This window comes from Atractosteus spatula, chromosome 7, assembly GCF_055471065.1.
Source record: "Atractosteus spatula isolate fAtrSpa1 chromosome 7, fAtrSpa1.hap1, whole genome shotgun sequence".
Lineage (NCBI taxonomy): Eukaryota > Metazoa > Chordata > Actinopteri > Semionotiformes > Lepisosteidae > Atractosteus > Atractosteus spatula.
This window is the reverse complement of record NC_142712.1, coordinates 5,995,638-6,016,941: the sequence shown is the minus strand read 5'-3', so window position 1 is coordinate 6,016,941 and position 21,304 is coordinate 5,995,638. Positions and strand designations below refer to the sequence as shown.

General features: G+C 47.0%; 2 protein-coding genes and 1 non-coding gene across 3 annotated transcripts; 1 reads left to right on the top strand and 2 right to left on the bottom strand.

Annotated features, from left to right (window-relative positions):
* Positions 1-343: 343 nt before the first annotated feature.
* On the bottom strand, positions 344-4,604 carry rpl21 (ribosomal protein L21). Its single transcript, XM_088921806.1, has 6 exons — positions 4,549-4,604; positions 3,447-3,526; positions 2,732-2,793; positions 1,912-2,024; positions 1,083-1,233; positions 344-470 (listed from the first exon to the last, which is right to left on the bottom strand). Exons 2-6 carry the CDS (start codon positions 3,511-3,513, stop codon positions 381-383), a joined length of 483 nt encoding a protein of 160 aa, XP_088777932.1. The 5' UTR covers positions 3,514-3,526; positions 4,549-4,604; the 3' UTR covers positions 344-380.
* On the bottom strand, positions 1,321-1,453 carry LOC148830290 (small nucleolar RNA SNORA27). Its single transcript, XR_016091374.1, has one exon. It is a non-coding gene; the product is annotated as a small nucleolar RNA SNORA27 (small nucleolar RNA).
* Positions 4,605-5,767: 1,163 nt separating the features above from the next.
* usp12a (ubiquitin specific peptidase 12a) lies at positions 5,768-17,616 on the top strand. Its single transcript, XM_088921805.1, has 9 exons — positions 5,768-5,858; positions 8,003-8,083; positions 8,531-8,744; positions 9,005-9,234; positions 10,570-10,646; positions 11,612-11,695; positions 12,541-12,738; positions 13,251-13,329; positions 13,985-17,616. The coding sequence occupies exons 1-9, from the start codon at positions 5,811-5,813 to the stop codon at positions 14,084-14,086; spliced, it is 1,113 nt and encodes a 370-aa protein (XP_088777931.1). The 5' UTR covers positions 5,768-5,810; the 3' UTR covers positions 14,087-17,616.
* The last annotated feature ends 3,688 nt before the right edge of the window (positions 17,617-21,304 follow it).

Genomic DNA, 21,304 nt, shown 5'->3' with positions numbered 1-21,304 from the left:
ACAACCAGACTAGATAGGCTGAATGGCCATTTATTGTTCCAAGCTCCACCAAAACATAACATGCAGCCACACAAGATCAAGCATGGAAGAGATGAGAGTGGGGCTGTTGTAAACAGAAGCACATAAGACAGGCAGCTTGTCATTCACCCAGCCTCACTGTGTCAGCGCTGGTTTGCTCTCAGTTCGCCGGTGAAACTATTCTCACTTTGCCTCACAGGGCAATCGTAAGAGGAGGATCATCACTGAGCACCAGCAGCGCCCGACACTCCACTCACCTCTCTTCCCAGAGCCACACACACACACACTCAAATCAGAGATGAAAACAGATCATTCAAGCCAAGACTTTTGTGAAAATGTCTTTATTGGCTGTGCAGGACATTTTATGCCATGAACTCATAGGGGATGGGCTCCAGCAGCTGAGGCTCGTTATTTTTGGTGGTAACGAAGTGCGCCTTTCGGGGAGCAGCAGGCTGCAAAAACAAAAAAGACCGAACAGTCAGAAGAAGTCAGATGAGCGTGCCCCCCCCCCTCCCGATGCTTGAATGAAGCTATAACTAGCAGGTTATATTTAGAGTTAGCACAAACTGACTGCTCTAAGAAATTAGCAGAAGTGAAAATGCTCCACAATTGAGAGGAAGGGTCCCTATTAGTTGTCACCATCCAGAAGGATGGCGAGTGATCATGTGATTCCCTGAAGCCAACACAGTAGTAGAAAAAATAGTATTGGGCACTACTCAGGGCTTCTGTACCGCCCTTTCTTACAGGAACACCAGTTTTCTCACACGTCTTTACACTTTGCACAAATAGCAATACTTCTGAGAACCGTCCTGAAAAGTGTCCATTAGCCAATACCTTCTACAGACACACAAAGAAACAAATGAGCAGTAAGTAGCTGCTGCAACAGAAGAGCCCCAGAGAATCTTTTCAGTCTTCACATTCAGGGAGCCTCCCTCATCAAACCAGTGCCCACCCACGTGGGGGGAAAAATAAACGGAAGTGTGGACCCCCCTATCAGGGGGGCAGCTGTGAGAGTCCTGCAGAGAACGTGCCGAGTCATCGGCGCCGTCTCCGACTCGGCATACCTGACGCTTCAGCTCCACCCAGGTGCCTTTCGCCTTGGCCTCGATCTTCCTCCTCTCGTTCTCCTTCACCCGCTGCAGGAAGCTGTCCCTGCTCTTCGAGTGCTTGACGTGCTCAATGCGCACGTTGATCCTCTTGGCCAGGATCTTGCCCCTGCAAAGAGAAAAGGTGACACGAAGCCCCCTTTAACCATCAAATTAAAAACGTATACGTACGCCCGGCTCGCGTCACTGTAGCCGCGGATGTGTCCTCTCACAGGATCCAAGCCAAACAACTCGTTCGCTTGCGTTTTGAAAAAGGACTTCAATATACCCCACCTGAATGACCATTCAAGACACTGGGGCCGTCCCAATGGCAAAGTGAAATGGGGTACAGCTGCAGGAATGATTATGGGCTTTATAACATGTTGAATGAGAGACTCGCATTTAAAATCCTGTGTCTTTCAACCCCCTGATCTGTTACCATGACCAGTGAATATACAGTGACCTCGACTCACGTTTTTACACTCAGTGTTTTACTTCTCCTTTCCTACTGTTAAACTGTACATTTACTGATGTTCATCTTTTTTCCCCAACAAATATCTTTGTAACTTAAAACTTTTAGTCCTAACTGCTTTGGCAACGCACTGATACTGTCTTGCACTGATCAATACATGTTTTGTGAACCTTACACGCCACAAAGTTAAATTCTAAACAAAGCTTTTCATAAAGAACGTTTTTTTTCCACCCAATCAAAGATCTAGTACTGTTCAGACCACGAGGAAAAGAACAACTCTTTAGGTCAACATTTGCCGAAAGACACAAAGCAAGAGAAAAAAAATCGTATACTTACTTAACCTGTTTGTTGACAATGATGCCCACAGCATGCTGTGTCACATTGTAAATTCTGCCAGTCTTGCCATGGTAGCACTTATGGGGCATTCCTTTTTGGACAGTACCCGTTCCCTAGGAAGTTTTATCAAATAAAAAAAATAAAAGAACGTAGACAAATATTCAAAGAAAACAATCACATCAACTGCTACACGATCACAGTGTCGGTTGAAACTACTCTCTCACTTACAATAAATTACAGAGGCATCTGTTATTGACTGCCCTGCACATTTCCCAGAGATAGAGCTAATATTCATTGTGCTTTTTAGTGCTTATTAGCTTACTTACAATCCACAAATCATATGCAGACACGGAAGTTAACTGATTTCATGTACTCTGTCCATATAAAAAGATTCCAATGTCGACTGATTTACTGTTTGTGGGCGAGGCAATTGTAAGAACATTTTCAAGCTTTGCAGGTAGTGATTTCACTCTCGAGCAACAGGAGTAACTTTTAGCAGGTGCTCCGATATATTTACCCGAAACACTACCTATACCAAAATGTGCAAAACGCAAACTTCATTAGTTTCACACTGCCTGCATCAGACTCCCTCTGTACACTGGTTTGATCCCATTCAAAATGTGCACACTGTGGGCAGCTTCAAAATTCACACTAGTGTAGCAGAAAAACAGTATTTCAACTCTTACAACACCTTTTGGAATAAAGTAACCTTAAAATATCTAACACTTTAGATCACAAGACATGAAATGGACCAGAACACCGTGAAACAGGAGTTACATTCAAGTCCCTGCGTCTTATAACTCTGCAAGTTACAACATACCTTGATGTCAACAATATCTCCTTTTCTGTAGATACGCATGTAAGTCGACAGTGGAACAGGCCCTGTTGAACAAATCAAGATCACAGCATAAAAAACTGCACACATTTTCAAAGTATTGTAATATCCACACAACACAATGCATATCCTTACTTCCAATAAATCAAATTTGACCTTTAACTCGCAACTAGAGAAGCATGTTATGGCACTGAATTATGACACACAGCACTCCCAACAAATGCAAATACAAAAGGTCTGAAAGTGACTGATAATGGAGGAAAAATAAATTGTCAGTAGACTGACAGGATGGGCTTCCAAAAACCTACAGAACCAAAAATGGCTCCTTTAAAGTGTGACAGCAAACCTAATGTTGATATTTAGCCCAGAAGATCATGTTATTGGCTGAAGCAGGTGGCTCAACTTAGATCAGCAGAAAGGCCAGAAATGAGAAGTTCATTCAGCTCATCTGGGTTTCGGTGATCTGTTTGGTCCCAAGACAGAACCGGCAACTGGTTCTGCTAAGTACACCACCCAAATAAAATGATTTTTAGAGTAGCCAGTCAAAGCCGATGCGTCTTTGGCAGGTGGCTGGAAAGTACGAAGCATTTGAGAAAATCCCAGTCTTGGTACGGGTTGAGCTCTCTAGCTCCACACGGATGACCCGAGCTGGATTTGAACCCGTAGCCCTGGAGATATGAGATGCAATGCAGATACTCACCATGTTTGCGGAAGGGCCTGGAGAACATGTACCTCGTGCCTCTCCTCTTGCCCCTGGTGTTAGTCATGTCGACGGCTTAACTGCAAGACAAACGTCATGCGTTAAAACAACCCAACTGCACCTCCTTCCTACCGAGCTACATCTGGGGCATCTGCTTCTATAATACACTGCACAAGTCAGCATCCATATCCAAACCTCGTCAAGGTACCCTTGAGGCTGACAGTTTAATCACTGCAAACATGTGCAAGGACACAACTGAACATCTCTAAAGTGACTTAACACTGCTTCCAGCTCTCACTGGCCTTGAAGACGCTCTTGTTTATGTGCAGGGTGACTCCGTTACATAAAACTCGTAATGGAAAAAGTAAACGGATACCTGTGAAGCACATTTTAAAAGTCACACCCAAAGCCTATAGGCAAGAAACAATTGTAGATACAACTCTGAAGCAAGTTCGACATTGCAGAAAAACGACATTATGGGAGCTCCGCGTATTTATCAATATAACGAATTTGGGAAGATAAAACGACAAAACGGTAATTTTGATAAGGGGCAGGAAAAGAAACGATATACCCCAAGATCACTTTAAAAAAAGCAAAATGCACTAATGGTCAGGTGAACTTTTTACACCATGTATCAATATCGCAATCCTGCGTGCAAGCAAGCAAGCAAGCAAGCAAAGATATTAAGACGTGGGACTTCTTACTGCCGAGTGTCTCAGCTGTGACCGGACCGTGAAATCACTGCATGTAAAATTAAAAAGCAACTCAACTGCCAAAACAACTACTAGTACGCCATCTTTAATTTGAGCTCTGTGTCAAAGAAACATATGGGCCCGCAGCCGCCAAAATCTCCTAAACTGTAAAAGTTGTATTTAAAATGAACGCAGTACAGACAGGGCCCACATGGGCTGCCATGCAGTCCGCCTCATGAAACATCACCCCACAAAAGAAACATTTTTTTCCGCTTTCCGGTCATCATTTAAAACGCAGACCGAACCAACCTGTCTTCAGAAAGCTTCTAGATTTGCGCAAGTGAAACTTGCGGTATATTTCTGGGCAATAAAGACCCTATTTTTAAAAAGAATTGAGGAGCTCTGCCTACCCCTGCTAGCTTTCAAGATGGAGGGTCCGGCGGAAAGAGAGAGCGAAGGACCCCAGCTCCGCCTTACACAGCGCAACTGAGGAGGACAACACCTTCGCCTGATCGAAAATGCGAAAGCGCTTCGAAACAGATCTGACTATGTGCTATGTAACGAGTCTAAAACCCGTTTCGTTGAAGTATATAGCATGTTTTTTGCTAACTTTTTACAAGGCATCGGGTTTATATTATTTATCCCGAAGGACCCTAGATCGCTATCACATGATTAATGAGGTCACGCCGCATTGATATGGAGGTGGTGGCCGGGGGGGTTCAGTTTTTGTGCAAATGTTGGGGGCGGGAGAGGTCAGCCAGTGTGTTTCTTTTGTGCCATTTATGAAACTTTTGCTTTGCGTAGGATCGTTCTGACCCAGCCATGTTTCCCTATGCCTTCAACAAATGAAACAGAAACGCAGTATTATTTCAGCCGGGAGGTAGCGCTATTTTGTGGCGTCGAGTCATTACAGTTAAAACAACAATATATATTTTGGGTCTGTAAGATGAGTTTTAATAATTCCCGGGGTTTGTTATATATATTGCTTTCGGCTCTATCAGGGATAACAGATGTTTAAAACATTGCATACATGGGGGTGGCCAACCACAATTCTGGACAGCCTGTCCTGCGGGCTTCGTTGCTCACCGTTAATTAATCAATTTGTAAACAAGTACAACACTCTTTGGGAATTGTAACTGCCTAAAGGGGAGATCTGTGTAAATTACTTGAGATGGAAAATACCAAACACCCTGCAATTCTCGAGGACTACTGAGGGAGGGTGTTCCTGACGTCGTGGGATCAATTGATCTACTGAACCGATCAGAACGGACGCCGTCTTCCAGGTCTGTCCAAGCAGGCGCCTTCCCCTGGACCTGCTCGATGGTAGCCCGGCCGGAACACGATGGAAATCAGCCTCTTGCGGTTGCTGAAGCAAAAGTCTCTAAGCCTCGAACAGAAGTGAACGGATTCACACACCCCCATGACCCGCCCGGCGCCTTGCCCTTCCTGCCTGTATCGTCGAGGTTTCATGCCAAGGGCACGGACCTGTTGCGGGAAATAACATTGTGTTGACCCCATGACGCTTCTGGGCACCCGTTTCGAAGCGGCCGACCCGAGCTTGGAGAGAGGCCGTCGGCTCTAGGACCTGCCCGTCCGCAAGGCGCCCGCTTCTGCAGCACGCTCGCCCTCACTCCCTGCGCACCGTGATTGGGTGGAAGATGGCGCTGGGCGGATGGAAATCCTAATGACAGTTTCCAAAATCGCCTCCATTTGTACCATGGTAAGCAACAATTCACTTTAAAAAAGAAAAAACAAACAACCCCACATTTAGACAAATGCCCAGTTCGCCTAGCCGCTGGCGGAACGTGCCCGAGTACCGGCGAGGGCGGAAAAGACCGAGCAATTTAGGTTTCCCAGCTTCCTGGCTGGCTCCGAGATTCACTTTCACATAGAGTAGCTCCTGGGTTTCGCAGGCCTAATCGTGTTCGTGCAGTTTGTCCAGGAGCTGCATGTTGTTTTTTAAAAGCAGGATGTCACCTTTAAATGGTTGCGCGGCGATCGATTGCTACAGTATTTGTAAGTGGCCATATAATTGTCACACTGAAACAGCGAAAGCTTCTGTAGCAGTTTGACGCTGGAACCGATCTGATCACCGTTTTGAAGCGGGGGAAAAAATATAAACCAGTGCATTTTGCAAGATCCTGTTCCATTTTTTTTTTTTACCGTGCAGGTGCAGGTTACTTGTAATGTTGTGGTGGATTATACGCGTATGGTCGTATTTGCTCGCAAGTGTAACTAGATTGTAGCGTCTAGTTAACTGCATTGATTGCGTGACACTGTCTCCGGTTGTTGGAAATTGAAGAATTGCGTGGATGTCATCGTAAATAAACGTGTTTATGACTAATGTAAGCGCGATTCACGTAACGTACGAAAAGGATGATGGACTCTACACTTAAATAGAACTTTTGAAGATGCAACAGTTACAGGCCAGGTTATGACACAATACCCAAGCACCAAATGTATTATTGTAGTGAACACACCGAAGTTGAAAAGGTTGAAACATTAATGCAGCCATAGCACTTAAATGGCAATGGGTGAATGACCAGTATTTTTTTTCCATACATGATTATCAAACATCAGCTGTGTAGCAGCAGTGCATTCAGCACATGATTCCTCATCCCTGCTCAAGCAGGTGTCTGTGCTGGAGAGGGAGCCTGTGTCCATGTGTTGGGAATGTCTATGGGCCTGGTCTTGTAGCCTGTGGTCTGCTGAGGAGCCTGCTGTTTTGCAGGTCGCAGGAGCTGTTCCCAGGTGTTAATTATGTCCTGAAAATCTCAGGCTTCCCAAGGTCTCCTGCTCCGAGATGCAGGCTTATTATGGACTCCACAGGCAGCCTAGTCAGCACCTGGGGAGAAGTCAATTGGGGGCTGTATCCTCATTCTCTCTTCAGAGGGGGCCGGAGTCAGTCGGCGTCTAAGCAGAGCAGTACAGGGAAAGAAGGCATCTGCTTATTGGTGTTGTGTGTGTTTGACATTTTCTTACTTCTGCCTCACAGTGTATAATACAAACTAAGAAAAGTGAGTTTGCTTTCCAGGAATAGTTATCAAAATTAAATATCTCACTTTGGCTGATGCGTTCCTGCATAAGTCCTGACTCTAAAGGAGCCATACCTGCTATTATGATGATGATACAATTGTAGACATGGGTTCCTTTAAAATCTCGCTTTTGGGGCATCAGCAAGATGGATGGTTTGGCTTGGATTTAACTGGGTTTGGGGAGAGCAGATATGTGCCTAGGGAAAGGAGTGGAGCCTGCGAGGCAGTGCTATGAAAATGGAGCTGCTTCTGTCCTGTGTTTATTTCTCATTTTCTGCTTGGCCAGTTCCATCAGCCTGGAGTTAATATATCTGGGCCCAGTGGTGTTGGAGTCGAGGCAGTAACATTGCTGCCTCAGAGCTCCGGGGTTCTGTGTTCGATTGTGGGCTGAAGCACATTCTCATTGGGAAATTAGCCCTTCCTCTCTCCCACATGTTTACTGGGGTCTTCTCCACGTGCCTCAGTGTTCTCCCACACCCCCAGAATGCAGGCTGTGATTGGCTGGGCTGGATTGTCCAAATGCATGAGTAGCAGGATTGCAGCCCTTTCCTCATTAATCTGCCCTGTCTGGGGGTAGCTTTGCAGCAAAGCCAACCTCACTCTGGCCGGGATGAGGCATCAGGTGAAGAAGAAGAAATAAAGGGGTGTGTGTTTACAGCGTGTTAGCCGAGCCCTTTCACAAGCGCCGTAGGGAGACCGTCGGTACGAGAGCTCATACGATCATGTGGGGTGGGAAGAGCACACAAGGTTCTGCGCTCTCTGGTGGCCCCCTGTCCCATGTCGGTGCCCTGCTGGACCACTAAAAGGGGCTCACCCTGTGTTGTTTCAGGGCGCCAATGCCTCTGCTTTGGAAAAAGAGATTGGCCCAGAGCAGTTCCCCGTCAACGAGCACTACTTCGGCTTAGTCAACGTGAGTATTTGCGCCTTCTGCCTGGTGCCCATGTGGGAAATTAAAAAAAAAAGGCTTTTTAATAAATGTTTTACTAGCTTCTTGCATTGTGCTTATGTATTATTATTATTATTTATTATTAATATCACTGCATAATAATTTAGAACTAGAACTTTTTCCTTCTGACAAATATTCTCCATTTATGTTACCACATTTGCAGAGATGATAACTTTGGTTGTACCTCCTTTAAAGCTCTCTTGAAGAGGTAGACAAAACGTAAAGGGACTCCTGTGGAGAAATACCCTGTAATACACTGTTTTTAAGTGTCGCATGAGGACTAGAATAACTTTGGCAGTGGAGTATTGTGCTTCCTGCTCGGACTCTACCTCTGCACTGGAGAGCCGATGTGGAACCACGCGTCTTGAGAGAAACTGAGGCTGTCATTTTCCGCCCCCCCCCCCCCCTTAGTTCGGGAACACGTGCTACTGCAACTCCGTCCTGCAAGCGCTCTATTTCTGCCGGCCGTTCCGGGAGAAGGTCCTGGCGTACAAGAGTCAGCCCCGTCGGAAGGAGAGCCTGCTGACCTGCCTGGCCGACCTCTTCCACAGCATCGCCACCCAGAAGAAGAAAGTGGGGGTCATCCCCCCGAAGAAGTTCATCACCCGGCTGCGCAAGGAGAACGGTGAGCTCCTGTCGATGGGGCGTGTCCCGGCGGCCCCCAGCCCCCGCACTGCGGGGTCACGGCGTCTGGAGGTTTCATAACCTAATGGCTAAACTGGCGCTGATACCTATCTCGGTTTTCTAAGGTCTCCAGCTATTGATGATTTAAACCCAGCAAGCCCACTGAATTCTGGCCCTCGGGGGCTGGAGGGGTCATATCTGACACTGCTACCTGATCTGATCTGATGCCACCCCCCTTTGTGTTTGTGTGTGTCTGCCCAGAGCTTTTTGATAACTACATGCAGCAGGATGCCCACGAGTTCCTCAACTACCTGCTGAACACCATCGCGGACCTGCTGCAGGATGAGAGGAAGCAGGAGAAGCAGAACGGCCGCCTGCCCAACGGCACGCTGGACGCGCAGAACAACAACGCCCCGCCGCAGCCCACCTGGGTGCACGAGATCTTCCAGGGCACGCTCACCAACGAGACGCGCTGCCTCACCTGCGAGACTGTGAGTGGGCCAGGCCAGCGCCGCTCTCTCTGCGTTTCGGGGACTTGTCCGACGGCTGCTTTAGTCGTGTCATTGTTCCTGGGTGACTCGATGGGTCAAGTCGACACTGACGGGACTTGAAGGCTTGCGGTGCAATGGAATGGGAGCGCCCAGGCTGACTGCCTCTAGCTCGGACCAAACTAGAAGGGACTGTATTGCATGCCAGCGTGCTGCCAGACCAGATACTCCGTCCCTGGTCCTGGAGACAACAGAATGAGGTCTTCTGGTTTTCATTCTGCTCAAGCTCTCTCAGTTACTTGACTGCTGCTCCAGTAACCTCCCAGCACTGACTGAAGGTGCCTCATTCTGGAACCAGGATCGGAAAGTCCCTCTGCAGAAGGACACACCCGAACAAACACTGAGCCATTGTGTCCTTCAGTGTAGTGCCCAGCCTGGTTGTAGATTTCTGCACATTGTACCATAGATATAGTTATAGTGTTTTCTTAATGTACAGCACTAGAAAATATCTCTTGCAGTTTGCTTTATTCCCCTGGTACAGGGTGGTGCTGTCTGTGATGTCAGAAGAGGATTAGCTGAAAAAGTAGTTTCATTCTTCAGTTTGTGCATGTGTGGGGATCTTAGCCACAAGCCATAGTGATTCGAATATTTAGATGATGTATCACGGAGAGGGGGGAGCCATGAGTATGTAGTTTTGTTCCAGCCATGCATATGCATTGTGGTATTTGTTGATGCCTTCTGATAGTCTCCTCATGCAAGATTGACATGGTTTTAAACAACCAGTGATGCCAACAGCACTTAGACCACAGTATTTGAAAAGAGAAAACAAAACACTTGGCAAGACCCCAGTATGATCAGGCCTGTTCTTGCACGATGTGAGCAGCTGTTACGTGTGTCTCCTCAGCCGCTCTTTCCCAGCCCGAGGAAGAGGTGTTGTCAGTGACAGTGACTGAGCTGCCAGAGTGAGCTCTGCGGTGTGGACTGAACGTGTCCACAGGTGTGAGAGTGTCACTGGAGGACAGTGAGTGTTGTGGGTCTGTAGAGACTGTGAGCTGTGGTCTTTCTGCTGCAAAAGGTCTCTTTCCAGACCTTATGCTAGTCAGAACTTTTGCTGGTATTTTGGTGAGCAGTTCATTGGGCCATTCTGCAATCTGCAAACCAAAATGCTCTGTAACATTTCAGGAGTTATTATGTGATGGATTAATTGGATGGTTTGAACAGTGTACCGTGTAATAAGTGCATTATTTATAGAAACAAAAAGAAACAGAAGCACATTAATTAAACCTTATTGCCTTGCTGTCTCCTCCCCTCTCAACCCCTCCTCCTTCCTCTGTACAGATCAGCAGTAAGGATGAAGATTTTTTAGACCTCTCTGTGGATGTAGAGCAAAACACATCAATCACTCATTGCTTAAGGTGAGACTGGAGGTCGCCCTGGGCTATGGAGTATTGTTTCTGCTTGGCATGTAGGGGTGCAGGGAACTGCAGGATGTGGAGATCAGACAGTAGACATGCCATTCCTGGTCCTAGAAGACCGGTGCAGGTTTTCATGCCCACTCCCCTGTTGACAGCCCGAAGCAGCTCATTGTTGGCGTAACGGCACCAATTCAACAGCTACCCCCCCCAGCTCTTCGGGCGCAGGTCCTTAAAAGAGACTTGGGAAAACCTGCAGTTGCACCCGGTTCTGCAGGAGGCCTGCCACCCAGCCCGCTGTGGACAGAATTGGCTCAGTAGCAGTGCCAGGCTCTGTGCTGTGCTCCAATGGAGCCGAGGCTCACAGAGCAAGGCCAAGAAAAATGGGTAACAACAGCTGATTCAGAGCAGAGAATTTCAGGAATGTCTGCCCGTATACGGTATATGATCACACAGCCCCTAATTTAAGTTCACAGTGATAAGACAGAGGTATTTCAGTATGAAGTCATTTCAACACAAAATGTTAGGAGGGGGTGTAAGCACGCCGGCTTGTTTCCTCGTTGCCGGTAAGTCTGTGTTGACTCCTTTGCGAGTTATCGTCTTCAGTGGCTCATCGGTCTGGATCGGAAGAGCAGCGGTTGTGCAGACGGAGGTTTACAGCAGTGTTTATTTCCGCAGTCGCTCTCCCCTGCAGTCGGCCTTGTTGGCACTCCTGTAAGCACCCCTCGAAGCAGCGCGCCGGTTGATTTATTTCTGCCGGCGGTTTAAAGACGCGGTAAAAGCAGAAGGGAAAAGACCGACCTGAAAAAAAAAATCGGCAGTGGAAGCCAACAATCATAACGTAACACAATGAAATGCGTCTTTTGGGACGGTGGCCTGTTGAACGCAGGCCAAAGACAGAAGTGCATCATCACGGCTCTCTTGCTTCCTCTCTCTCAGGCCCCCTCTCTCCCTCCTTGTTTCCCCAGGGGCTTCAGTAACACGGAGACCCTGTGCAGCGAGTACAAATACTACTGTGAGGAGTGCCGCAGCAAACAGGAGGCGCACAAGAGGCAAGTGTCCCTGAGTCACCCTGGGCTTCAGCAGTCCCCTCTGGAGCAGGGCACTCTGGTCCTGAAGGGCCATGAGCCAGAGGTCTCTTTCAGTTGTCAGCAGCTTAAATCCTGTGACAAAGCACCAAGGTGGAGCAATTAAGCCTTAAATGTACCAATTCATTTTCTGGAAGTTTTCAAACTGCTGTTGATTAAAGAAGCTTTGGATGTTACAGATCAGGGAGCTTTACTTTGGATGCTGCCAGCTCTCTCAAACTGCAGACTGGTTAATACAGGGGTTCTCTTCTTTCCATGAACTAAAAAAAAAACCTGTGTCCACCTACGCCTTTACTACTACCCCTGCCTCACATGTGCCCCTGATACACCTGTACCTGCCCTCGCCTACAGGCCTGTCCACACACTCTCTTCAGAGGATACTCTGTCGATTCAGCTCATCCAGATGTTTCCATCGTTGTTGTCCGCTCTCTCTTGTCTTTTTTTTCTTATCCTGTCTTCTCAAAATCCTTCACTGGTCTCCAAGGCAACATAGGTCTGGGTAGTCATGGTGTCGGTTTAAGAAAGTGGTAGGTCAGTTTGTGCACTGGGGGTGGGGCTCAGCGTCCAGCCTCCAGCTGCAGGGCCTTAGGAGGCCGAGTTGTATGATGGAGACCCTGTAGCTACCTGGACCACATCCGATAGTACCAGGGACAGTACCAGAGCTTTGGACAGAAGTAGAGGATGTGTTTTGTTCCTGTGTGTATTTAACAAAGCAGCAGCAGCAGAAATCTAGTGGCTCAAGCCCTTAGGTAGACCATGGGGCTTTGTCCTGTTTCTGATGCTCACGTGCTCTCGCCGCGGTGCTCCAGGATGAAGGTGAAGAAGCTGCCCATGATCCTGGCTCTGCACCTGAAGAGGTTCAAGTACATGGACCAGCTGCACCGCTACACCAAGCTGTCGTACCGCGTGGTGTTCCCCCTGGAGCTGCGGCTCTTCAACACCTCCGGCGACGCCACCAACCCCGAGCGGCTCTACGACCTGGTGGCGGTGGTGGTGCACTGCGGCAGGTAACCCCCCGTCCGCCCTCCCACCCCGCGGTCGGCGCGGCGCGCGGCGGCCCCGTCTCGGTGGCTTCGCAGGGGTAGGCGTGTCGTCTCCAGTCTCCTCTGGCGTTCGTGCCTGTGAAGCAGATGGACGTTAGGAGAGTGACGCAAAATAAAGCAACAGACACGGAATGCTCTGTGCCTCAAATAGTGTACCATAGCTAAAAATATGCCGTGTACTGAATCTTTAATAAATTATTCTTTTTGGAGATTTGTTCAATTTAGTTTAGCATATATTTGTGTGCACTGTTGCTCTGTAGCTGTTAGATGGAGAGAGGATTTTATTTTTGAAAAGCAGCCTATACAGTACTTACCTTTAAAAGCACCAGCAAATTATTGTAGTTCACAACTGCCTTGTCCCCTGCTGTAGGGGCTGTATAGGACAAAAATAATCCAAAGCACAACATTCCCGACCTCCGAAGGGGGAAAAAACCGCCGTCTCATCACTCCTGTGTTCTTCTCGTTTGCCACTGCAGCGGCCCCAACCGAGGACATTATATCGCAATAGTGAAAAGTCACGATTTCTGGTTGCTGTTCGACGATGATATTGTAGAGGTGAGTTCTAGTGGGAGCTGGGCAGCAGCAGTGGGATCACTGGACCAACTCCTGTATCAGAAATGTGGGGGCGCATCGTCACGTTTGGCTTGAGCTGCAGTCTCAGTTTCACTTTCACTACTGTTCCCATAGGTTCTCGAAAGCTCAAGTCAAATGTATAACTGCCTCATCCAGTTTTAAAACCTTTTTGTCTCGGCTGCAGCAGCTTGGCATATCCAGAGGCCCTGGTATTTGTAATGAGATGGATTCAACTCAAAACCCTATCCCATCATAACCCCCAGGACGGCAGGTATCCCCTGTGCCACAGCCCTGTTGACCATTATAACTCTGCTGCACCTTTCCCTTTTCAGAGTCAGGTTGTTAATATGGCTTTTGACCTGTTAACCCCATGGAGATTAAAGTCTGTTCTGCAGGAGGGACTTGGCCAGCCCCGTACAGCAGCATCCTGAAACGCCAGTGGAATAGAAGAGCTGTAGAACGGGTTGATGGATTAAAGCTGAACAAGTGACTGCAGTTGCCTCCTCAGTGTAGCTGCTGGCAGGGTGGAGACAGATGAGAACGATCTTTAAACCCGCCTTCAGGGGGGAACGGCCCTCGAGTGGCAGTGCCCCTGTGTGTCCTCAAGGCTCGTGTTTTCTGCCTTTCTGTCCCACAGAAGATTGACGCTCAGGCCATCGAGGAGTTCTACGGGCTCACCTCGGAGATCTCCAAGAACTCGGAGTCGGGGTACATCCTGTTCTACCAGTCGCGGGACTGAGGGGAGCCGGACTGGGACCTCTCCAGCTGCGCGGGGGCTTTGTGGGCGCCCTGTGCAGAGTGTGGCATTGGCACAGGGGGTGGGCAGGCCCAGGCTGGGGCTGCAGGGCACCTCGCGGTGGCTAACACTCTGACACACAGGATCCTAGGGTTACTTGCTCAGGTATTGCGGCCTCTGGCAGAGCTCCAACTTGACTGAGGATTGGCTCAGAACACACACACGCACACCTGCATACCAACAGTCATGCATAGCACGTCCCTTTCCTCTCCGAAACCCGTTTCTGAATTTCCTGACACCTCCTGGTCGTGCTTATTTTTATGTGGGCATTTTGTTTTTGGATGGAGAGAGAAACATTCAGGTTGTGCAAAGGGGAGAGAAGGTGTCATCTTTTTTTCTACATTTGGGACTCTTGTAAAGATTGCTCATCTTGTTATAATATAGGAACATCAGTGTCTGAGGACACTGCTGCAGTGATCTTGTGTTGGGTGTTGGGTCGTTAATGTCGTTAGTACTGCATGCTAGGGAGTGAGCTGTGAGGAACCCATTTTGTCGATTTCAGTCGAAGTAGAATTCCAATTCTGTCTTTTACATGGCTATGTTTGAGAACGCTAAGCCATCAGTCGTCTTTTTCTGTTTGTTTTTAATTTTTCACTTAAGCGAAATGGGTTTATAGAGCAGGCATCCCATCTCAGTTTCTATTAATGAGTGGTAGCAGACAAAGATCTGTCATTATGATGGTGAGAGAGTGATGACCTGGGTCGTCTTTTGCATTTGAAGGGTATTTTCTATTGCTCCACAGGAAATTTCTGGGGTGAAGATTGAATTGATTTCACTGGACATGTGTGTTCGCTCTGATCTGAAAGAGTGTCTTCAGTTCTCTGCTCTTAGGGGTAAGGTGTGTGTGATTCCCTGTGGCCCTGTCTTTAATACACCTTGGGCTCGGGGTATTTATTTTTCTCCTCTTTTGATTCCGAAAAGAGTGTGGGAGGATAGGTGATGCATTTCGGTTGTCTGGCAGAGATGATAAAGATGCAGGGAGGAGGAGGGGAGTGGTATCGGTCACTTTCAAGTGCAAGAACAGAGAGATCAGCCCCTCCTGGTGCTATCTGTGCAGAACCCTCTTGTGAAATTCCGGCCCATGTGTTGGGAGCGCTGGTCTCCGAATGTAGGCAGAGCGGCTGTGATGCACAACTCTGGCCCCGCTCTGTTGTTCCCTCTTACTCTCCTGCCTGAACTGTTATCATTGCACCCCTCATCCGCGGCCAGTGTTTCCTCGACTCCTGGACAATCATGGGAAAACGAATACGAGCAAAATGAATGGGAAATCTAACCAAGTCAGTGAACACTGTTGACCTTTGCGCACTGAACCCACAGACAAATGTGTTGCAAGTTTTAAAAAAACAAAACAAAACAGGCCAAATGTGCTAAAATGCCCTGGACAACGCGATGACTTGAGCAGCTGTGAAAATCCTGCCAGGGACAGTCAAATATGTCTGTGGCGCTGACTCCAGTGCAGGTCTTTCTCACAGACCGCTGTTTCATTGGTTTAGCTTACAGGTGCACAACCCAAGTCCTCCAGGGCCAGAATCCAACAGGTTCTGTAGATCTCTTTTAATTAGCAACAGTACAGCAAAATGTCCATTTGTCCGTTTGTGCTGGAATGACCAGCTTGGTTAGGTGACGCAGAGCAAAGTTGGAATAAGAACCCTGTGCCCCTCCAGGTCTGGAGTCGTACACGACTGATCTAGGCAGTGAAGCGTCGGCTAATGGAGCTGGAGGTATAGCAGTAGCAGAATCCTGCAGTGGAGTGGATAGTAAGGTCTGGTGTTTAACTCGCATTGCTGTACAGGGCTACGAAATGCTTCTGTAACGTTTTGCCAAAAGGGGACTCAAGGAAACTGCTCAGAGACGAGCAGTGAAGTGCGGCCTTTATTTGGCATTTCTGTTCTTCTGCAGTCAGCCATTCCAGGCTGTACTGGAGATACCCGTCTGTTGTGGTTTTCTGTCGGTTGATTTTTGGAGGAAGGTTTCGTGCTCCACACCTCTCTTCTACAGCACGCTGAGGTCCCACCCCTGACCTGCGCGTTACCTTCCAGGGTCAAGGGCCATCAGCAGAATGGGAGCTGATCAGAATGTATGTGTAGCAGGTTTGGTCTTGTACTGGTTCACCTCTTTGTCCAGCCACCGAGAGGACAAAGTTTTTGTTTTGTTTTGTTACTCCTGCATAACCACCTCGTGTGCCCGGGTAGGCTGTCCCCTATAGGTGTGGACGTGTTTACTGCAGATCTCTTAACACTAACTTGTATTCTCTGATCTGAAGTTCACAGTTGCTTGGGCTACATACTGACTGCTAGGGCATTATCCTTACCAGATTCTTGTGAACAGACACTAACTCTAGGTCTGGATAATCAAATCATGCTGGGAAACCCAAGTCTCCAGTGCTTTGTGTGCATTTTTTTAATCCTTTTTCAGGTTTTTGTAAGCTGACAGCAGGCTCTGTATACTTCATGTTTATGATCTTGCACGGGGTGAAATTGCACAGACAGATGTCCAGAGGTAAAATAATATTAAGTCTGTTGCTCTAATTCAGAAGTTGCATTTCTGTAAGAGCCAGTTTCTCATGAAACTTGCCTTACAGTGGGATTCTTGTCCATTTCCCCTTGAACCACAAAATGGATGTACTTTGTCACAACCAGCTTCTTTTAATCATTTAATTAAATCAGCCAGTGCGATTAATTAAAATCGTTGCAGAGGTCTGTTCTGGGCTGTGCTGCTTTGAGTTGACGATGGTGTGATTTCAAGTAGCCTGGCTTCAGGATATCCTGTGTCTGTTATTGTTATATTTTTTTAAAATTGCCGTAAGTGAGTCTTAATAATTAATAATGCCCTGAGTGGAGGTGGAGTGCTACATTTCCTTTTTCATTTTGGTTGCCAAACTCCAGTGCGCCAGCCGTTAATCTATAAACAACCATCATCTGTGATGAATCTTAATGGAGAGTGTTGCGCAGTTTTGTGGGTGAGAGGGTGTCACACTTGGGTTTGAGGTTGTCAATGATTATTTAAAGTGAATTACTGTGCCACTGAGAGAATTTGTTAGTTGTTGGATTTTCTTTACCTTTGCTGTGACCTTTCCCTGAACTTTGACCTCTGCAAAAACCCCCCCTGATTGGTCACTCAGTCTGAGCTGGGCAGCTTGATTGGCTGTTGATGAGGGAACAAGATTTTCAGCTTGTTGTGTATTCTGTATATGTTTGTTTTGGGTGGGGGGCACATGTCCCTAATTTTGTAAATTTGGGTTACGTATTTCTACAAGAGATAATGTATGTTATTTGTTAACATACCAGATGTATAAATCTTAAAAATATTAAATATTAACAAAGACAATAAAATGTAATCTAAATTATACAATGTTGCACTTTTGATACAGATTTATAGGTGTTGGCGGGCGTATTTAAGGGTTTGCTTGAGACAGCCTGTTGTGAAATGATCATTTTCTGTTATAAAGAAAAATAAAAATACAGTACAGGCAACCACTGTGTGTTATTGTGAATGAGAATTTTAGTACCTCCAGGAATACTATAAACAATGTACTTGTATCCATTCATGCTTTTAACATTCATAATTTGGTTGTTTTTGGAATTGGTCAGATATTTAAAAGAAACTAAACTGTCCCATGACCACCGACCAAAAATGAAGCAAATTGCTTTTCACTTGAGACAAGATACCCTTCAGCTTTGGGATTATATTGTAATTTCACAGTGAGAGCCCTGTTAAACAACTTTCCTCTGCTCTGCTTCAGAGCTCCAGCTTCTGAGTCGGATTCATTCCAGTCATTCGTACAATGAGAGAGATTACATCAACTGAAATCACATCACAGGAAATCAAGTTCACTTGATACATTGAAAAAGAATACGAATACTCAAGTCTGGAAGAGCTATTAATGCTGTCCTGTCAATTGCAAAGTGTTTTTTCAAAAGGCCTTGATTGTGATGTGCAGACTGATCTCTCAGTTTACAATAAACATTGGAGGGTACTGAACACTGGCTTTTATTCTCCATCAGATTGTTTTAAGAATTAATGGAAACTGGGTTTGTTTTGTGACCTGCATGGAGAACAGCAGTCCACTTTTCTCCACTCGTCAAGGAAGGTATGAGCCTGGCTAATGTCAGTACCAGCTGTGGCTGGGCCGAGCTGTCTGATGACATCAATAGGCTCCAGAAACTGCTTGACAGAAAAGGAGATCTTCCCAGTGGTGACAGTGCTGAGGTCAGGCAGTTCTGATGGGCTGCTTGTCAGCACAACAAAGGAGCAGCACATGGATTCCTGAACTCTGAAAGATGCCATCCCTTTTGCAGAGATTCAATCCCTTCAGTAGCTTTTCTGTTATCGGAAACCCCAAAAACTTAATTCACCTTGTACATATGGTTCTTCCTTCATTTAAAAAAATGCTCAGAGCACCACTGGGACGCTAAATTAACGCATTTGAGTTTGTATGACAAATTATTATCCTGACCCACACCTTAAAATGAATCCACTTATCAATGCCAACGTCGATCTTAATCAACTCGTCTATAATCCTTCGTCTTGCCCTTGCCTAACTCCCAGTCGACAGGTCACTATTAATTTAACATCGAGCACAATCTATTCCCCCCCCCTACTCTAACTTTAGCCCAGCCAAGCAAAGGGCACAAGGCAGGGTCCACTCTGGATGGGATGCCAGTCTAACACAGGGCAGACACATAGACACAGGCATACTCGCACCAGGGCCAGTTTTCCCAGAAGACTATTAACCTACTGAAACCTGCGGGAGGGAACCCGCGCGAGCACAGGCTGGTCAAACTCCACAGCGATGACACCGCGGCTCTGAACCTGAATCTGAAGCCGGGACCCCAGCGCTGGGAGGCAGCAGTGCGAACCACAGCACCTGCTGGGAGCCTGCTGGTGGGCCACTGCATGTTTGTATTGAAGGGAGTGTGCTGCAGGGTGGAAAACGCTGTCCTGGACATTGTAACAGAACAGACGTTTATGAACATGAACCCAACTCAAGAGCCCTCCAGCGCGTCGGTACAGTAGGTGGGGGTTCCTGACCACACTGTTTAGATGCGGCTATTTTTGGGCAAGCAGGTTAAAGCTCTCACTTGATGTGACCTCCTTTCCTTGTGCTCAGCGAAGCTCTCTCAGCTTTTACACGGTTTACACAGCTGTCTATTCTTGGAACGCTGTCCTCCTCGGAGCCGGGTGGACGCTGGTGGATCAGCCTGGTTTCCACACCATGTTTAGCCGAGGGAAGCGAGGATGGCATGTAGAGAGTGGAAATGAATGGCTGCCTTTCTGGGTCTGTGTTTGGAAACTGAACACAGGAAATCTCCATGGAAAAAATAACAAAGGGGCTGAGGGTCAGTTCTCCTCCTTGTGAAAAATACAGTCTCTTGTACACAAGCAAATCAGTGCAACAAAGTCAAGGCAGCTCTTTTCCCCCTTATTCCTTAGTTCTACCTGAAATCATTAATGGACATGTACTGTATATGGCAAGAATCTACTTTGGGACACTATACTGTAAAAAGGCGCCGTCCTTCGAGTGAGACGTAAAACCGAGGTCCTGACTCTCTGTGGTCATTAAAAAATCCCAGGGTGTTTCTCGAAAAGAGTAGGGGTGTAACCCCTGGCCAAATTTCCCATTGGCCCTTTCCAGTCATGGCCTCCTAATAATCCTCTTCTATGAATTGGCTTCATTACTCTGTTCTCCACCTCACTGAGAGCTGGTGTGTGGTGAGCGTTCTGGCGCACTATGGCTGCCGTCGCATCATCCAGGTGGGGCTGCACACTGGTGCAGGTAGAGGGGATCCCCATTACCTGTAAAGCGCTTTGAGTGGAGTGTCCAGAAAAGCGCTATTTAAGTATAAGCAATTACAATTATTATTACTTGATCCAAGTCTTAGGTCCAAAGGGACACAAAGATCCCAGATCCATGTTTCTGTGGGGGACAGGCATGTCTGCACATGAGCTCTGTTGGTCAACAGATCCCTCTGTTGTTCAGAAACAAACCATGCGCCAGAATGTACAGCAGGGGATATCCCTTTACCACATTATCACAGCAACGTATGAGTGTCATTCCACCCACACCTGTACACCCACCCCTTACTGGTGAGCAGAACACCTGCCCACGCCACCCACCTCCCAGCAGACTGTCCTCCGCAATAACCTTCAGCTTCCAAGGACTGGCCACTGTTCTCACACAAGGTTTTTCAACGCATGTTTTCTGTCCATTAAGCGTTGCATCACTAATTAAAAGATTCCATCAGCATCTCCCAGTGCAGGCTGAGTAACATCAATCTGGCATCCCTGCAATGTGTAGGCACTGGAGGGAAAACACAGTGACCTATTGTCAGACGAGCTCAGTCTGAACTATTGCTGGCCTTGTACATGGTTAATGCTGATACAGTATGTGCCAAAGCTTGGCATTACTCAGTGGTTCAGAACTGTTTGCCTTTTATTGATGTTAGTTCTTACATGATGCACCACATCTCCTCTTTGTTTATCCTTCGAGGTAGGAGCCTTTTTTTCTGCTGATAATTTTTCTTGCTTTGAGACTCCATCTACCAACAGCTGCATTTTAAGTGAAAAGGATGATCGAAAGATAGATAAAGTTCTGAGTATCTGAGGTTTATTCAGAGGTTTAATTAGGCTTCTCAGAAAACCACGAAGGTTCCATGGACAACTTTCTTGGCATAGTTAGTAATAGTCCAGGCTGTGTTTTAGAGCTCAGAGCTGAAGCTGTTTTTGACTAAACTGAAGGGAAGCTCTAGAATAGCTCCCAGTTAATATTTACTCTCCACAAAAAACCTCTAGTGATTTATGATCAGCATTGTAACATGACGTTTTGTAAACCACTTGTGTACCACATGACTACCAGTACCATTGAGCATTTGAGCAAAGTTTAAAAAACAGACCAAATATTTACAGAGTCTTTCCCCCAAATCTCAAGGCAGCCTACAAGCAGTGGGGAAGCTGACCAGTCATGGCCAGCACTTCCTGATAAACTGAATTCTATGCAATGTTTCATAAACAGAACAGGGCAGCAATGACTCTTACCCTTTTTAGACTGAACAAACAAGAGCAGAAATGACCACTTCAGGCACACCCCAGTAAGGCAATCCTTTGCCTGTCTGCTCATCTAGGTGAGTGAAATGCTTTTTTCCACAGTTTCTTCATTTTTGA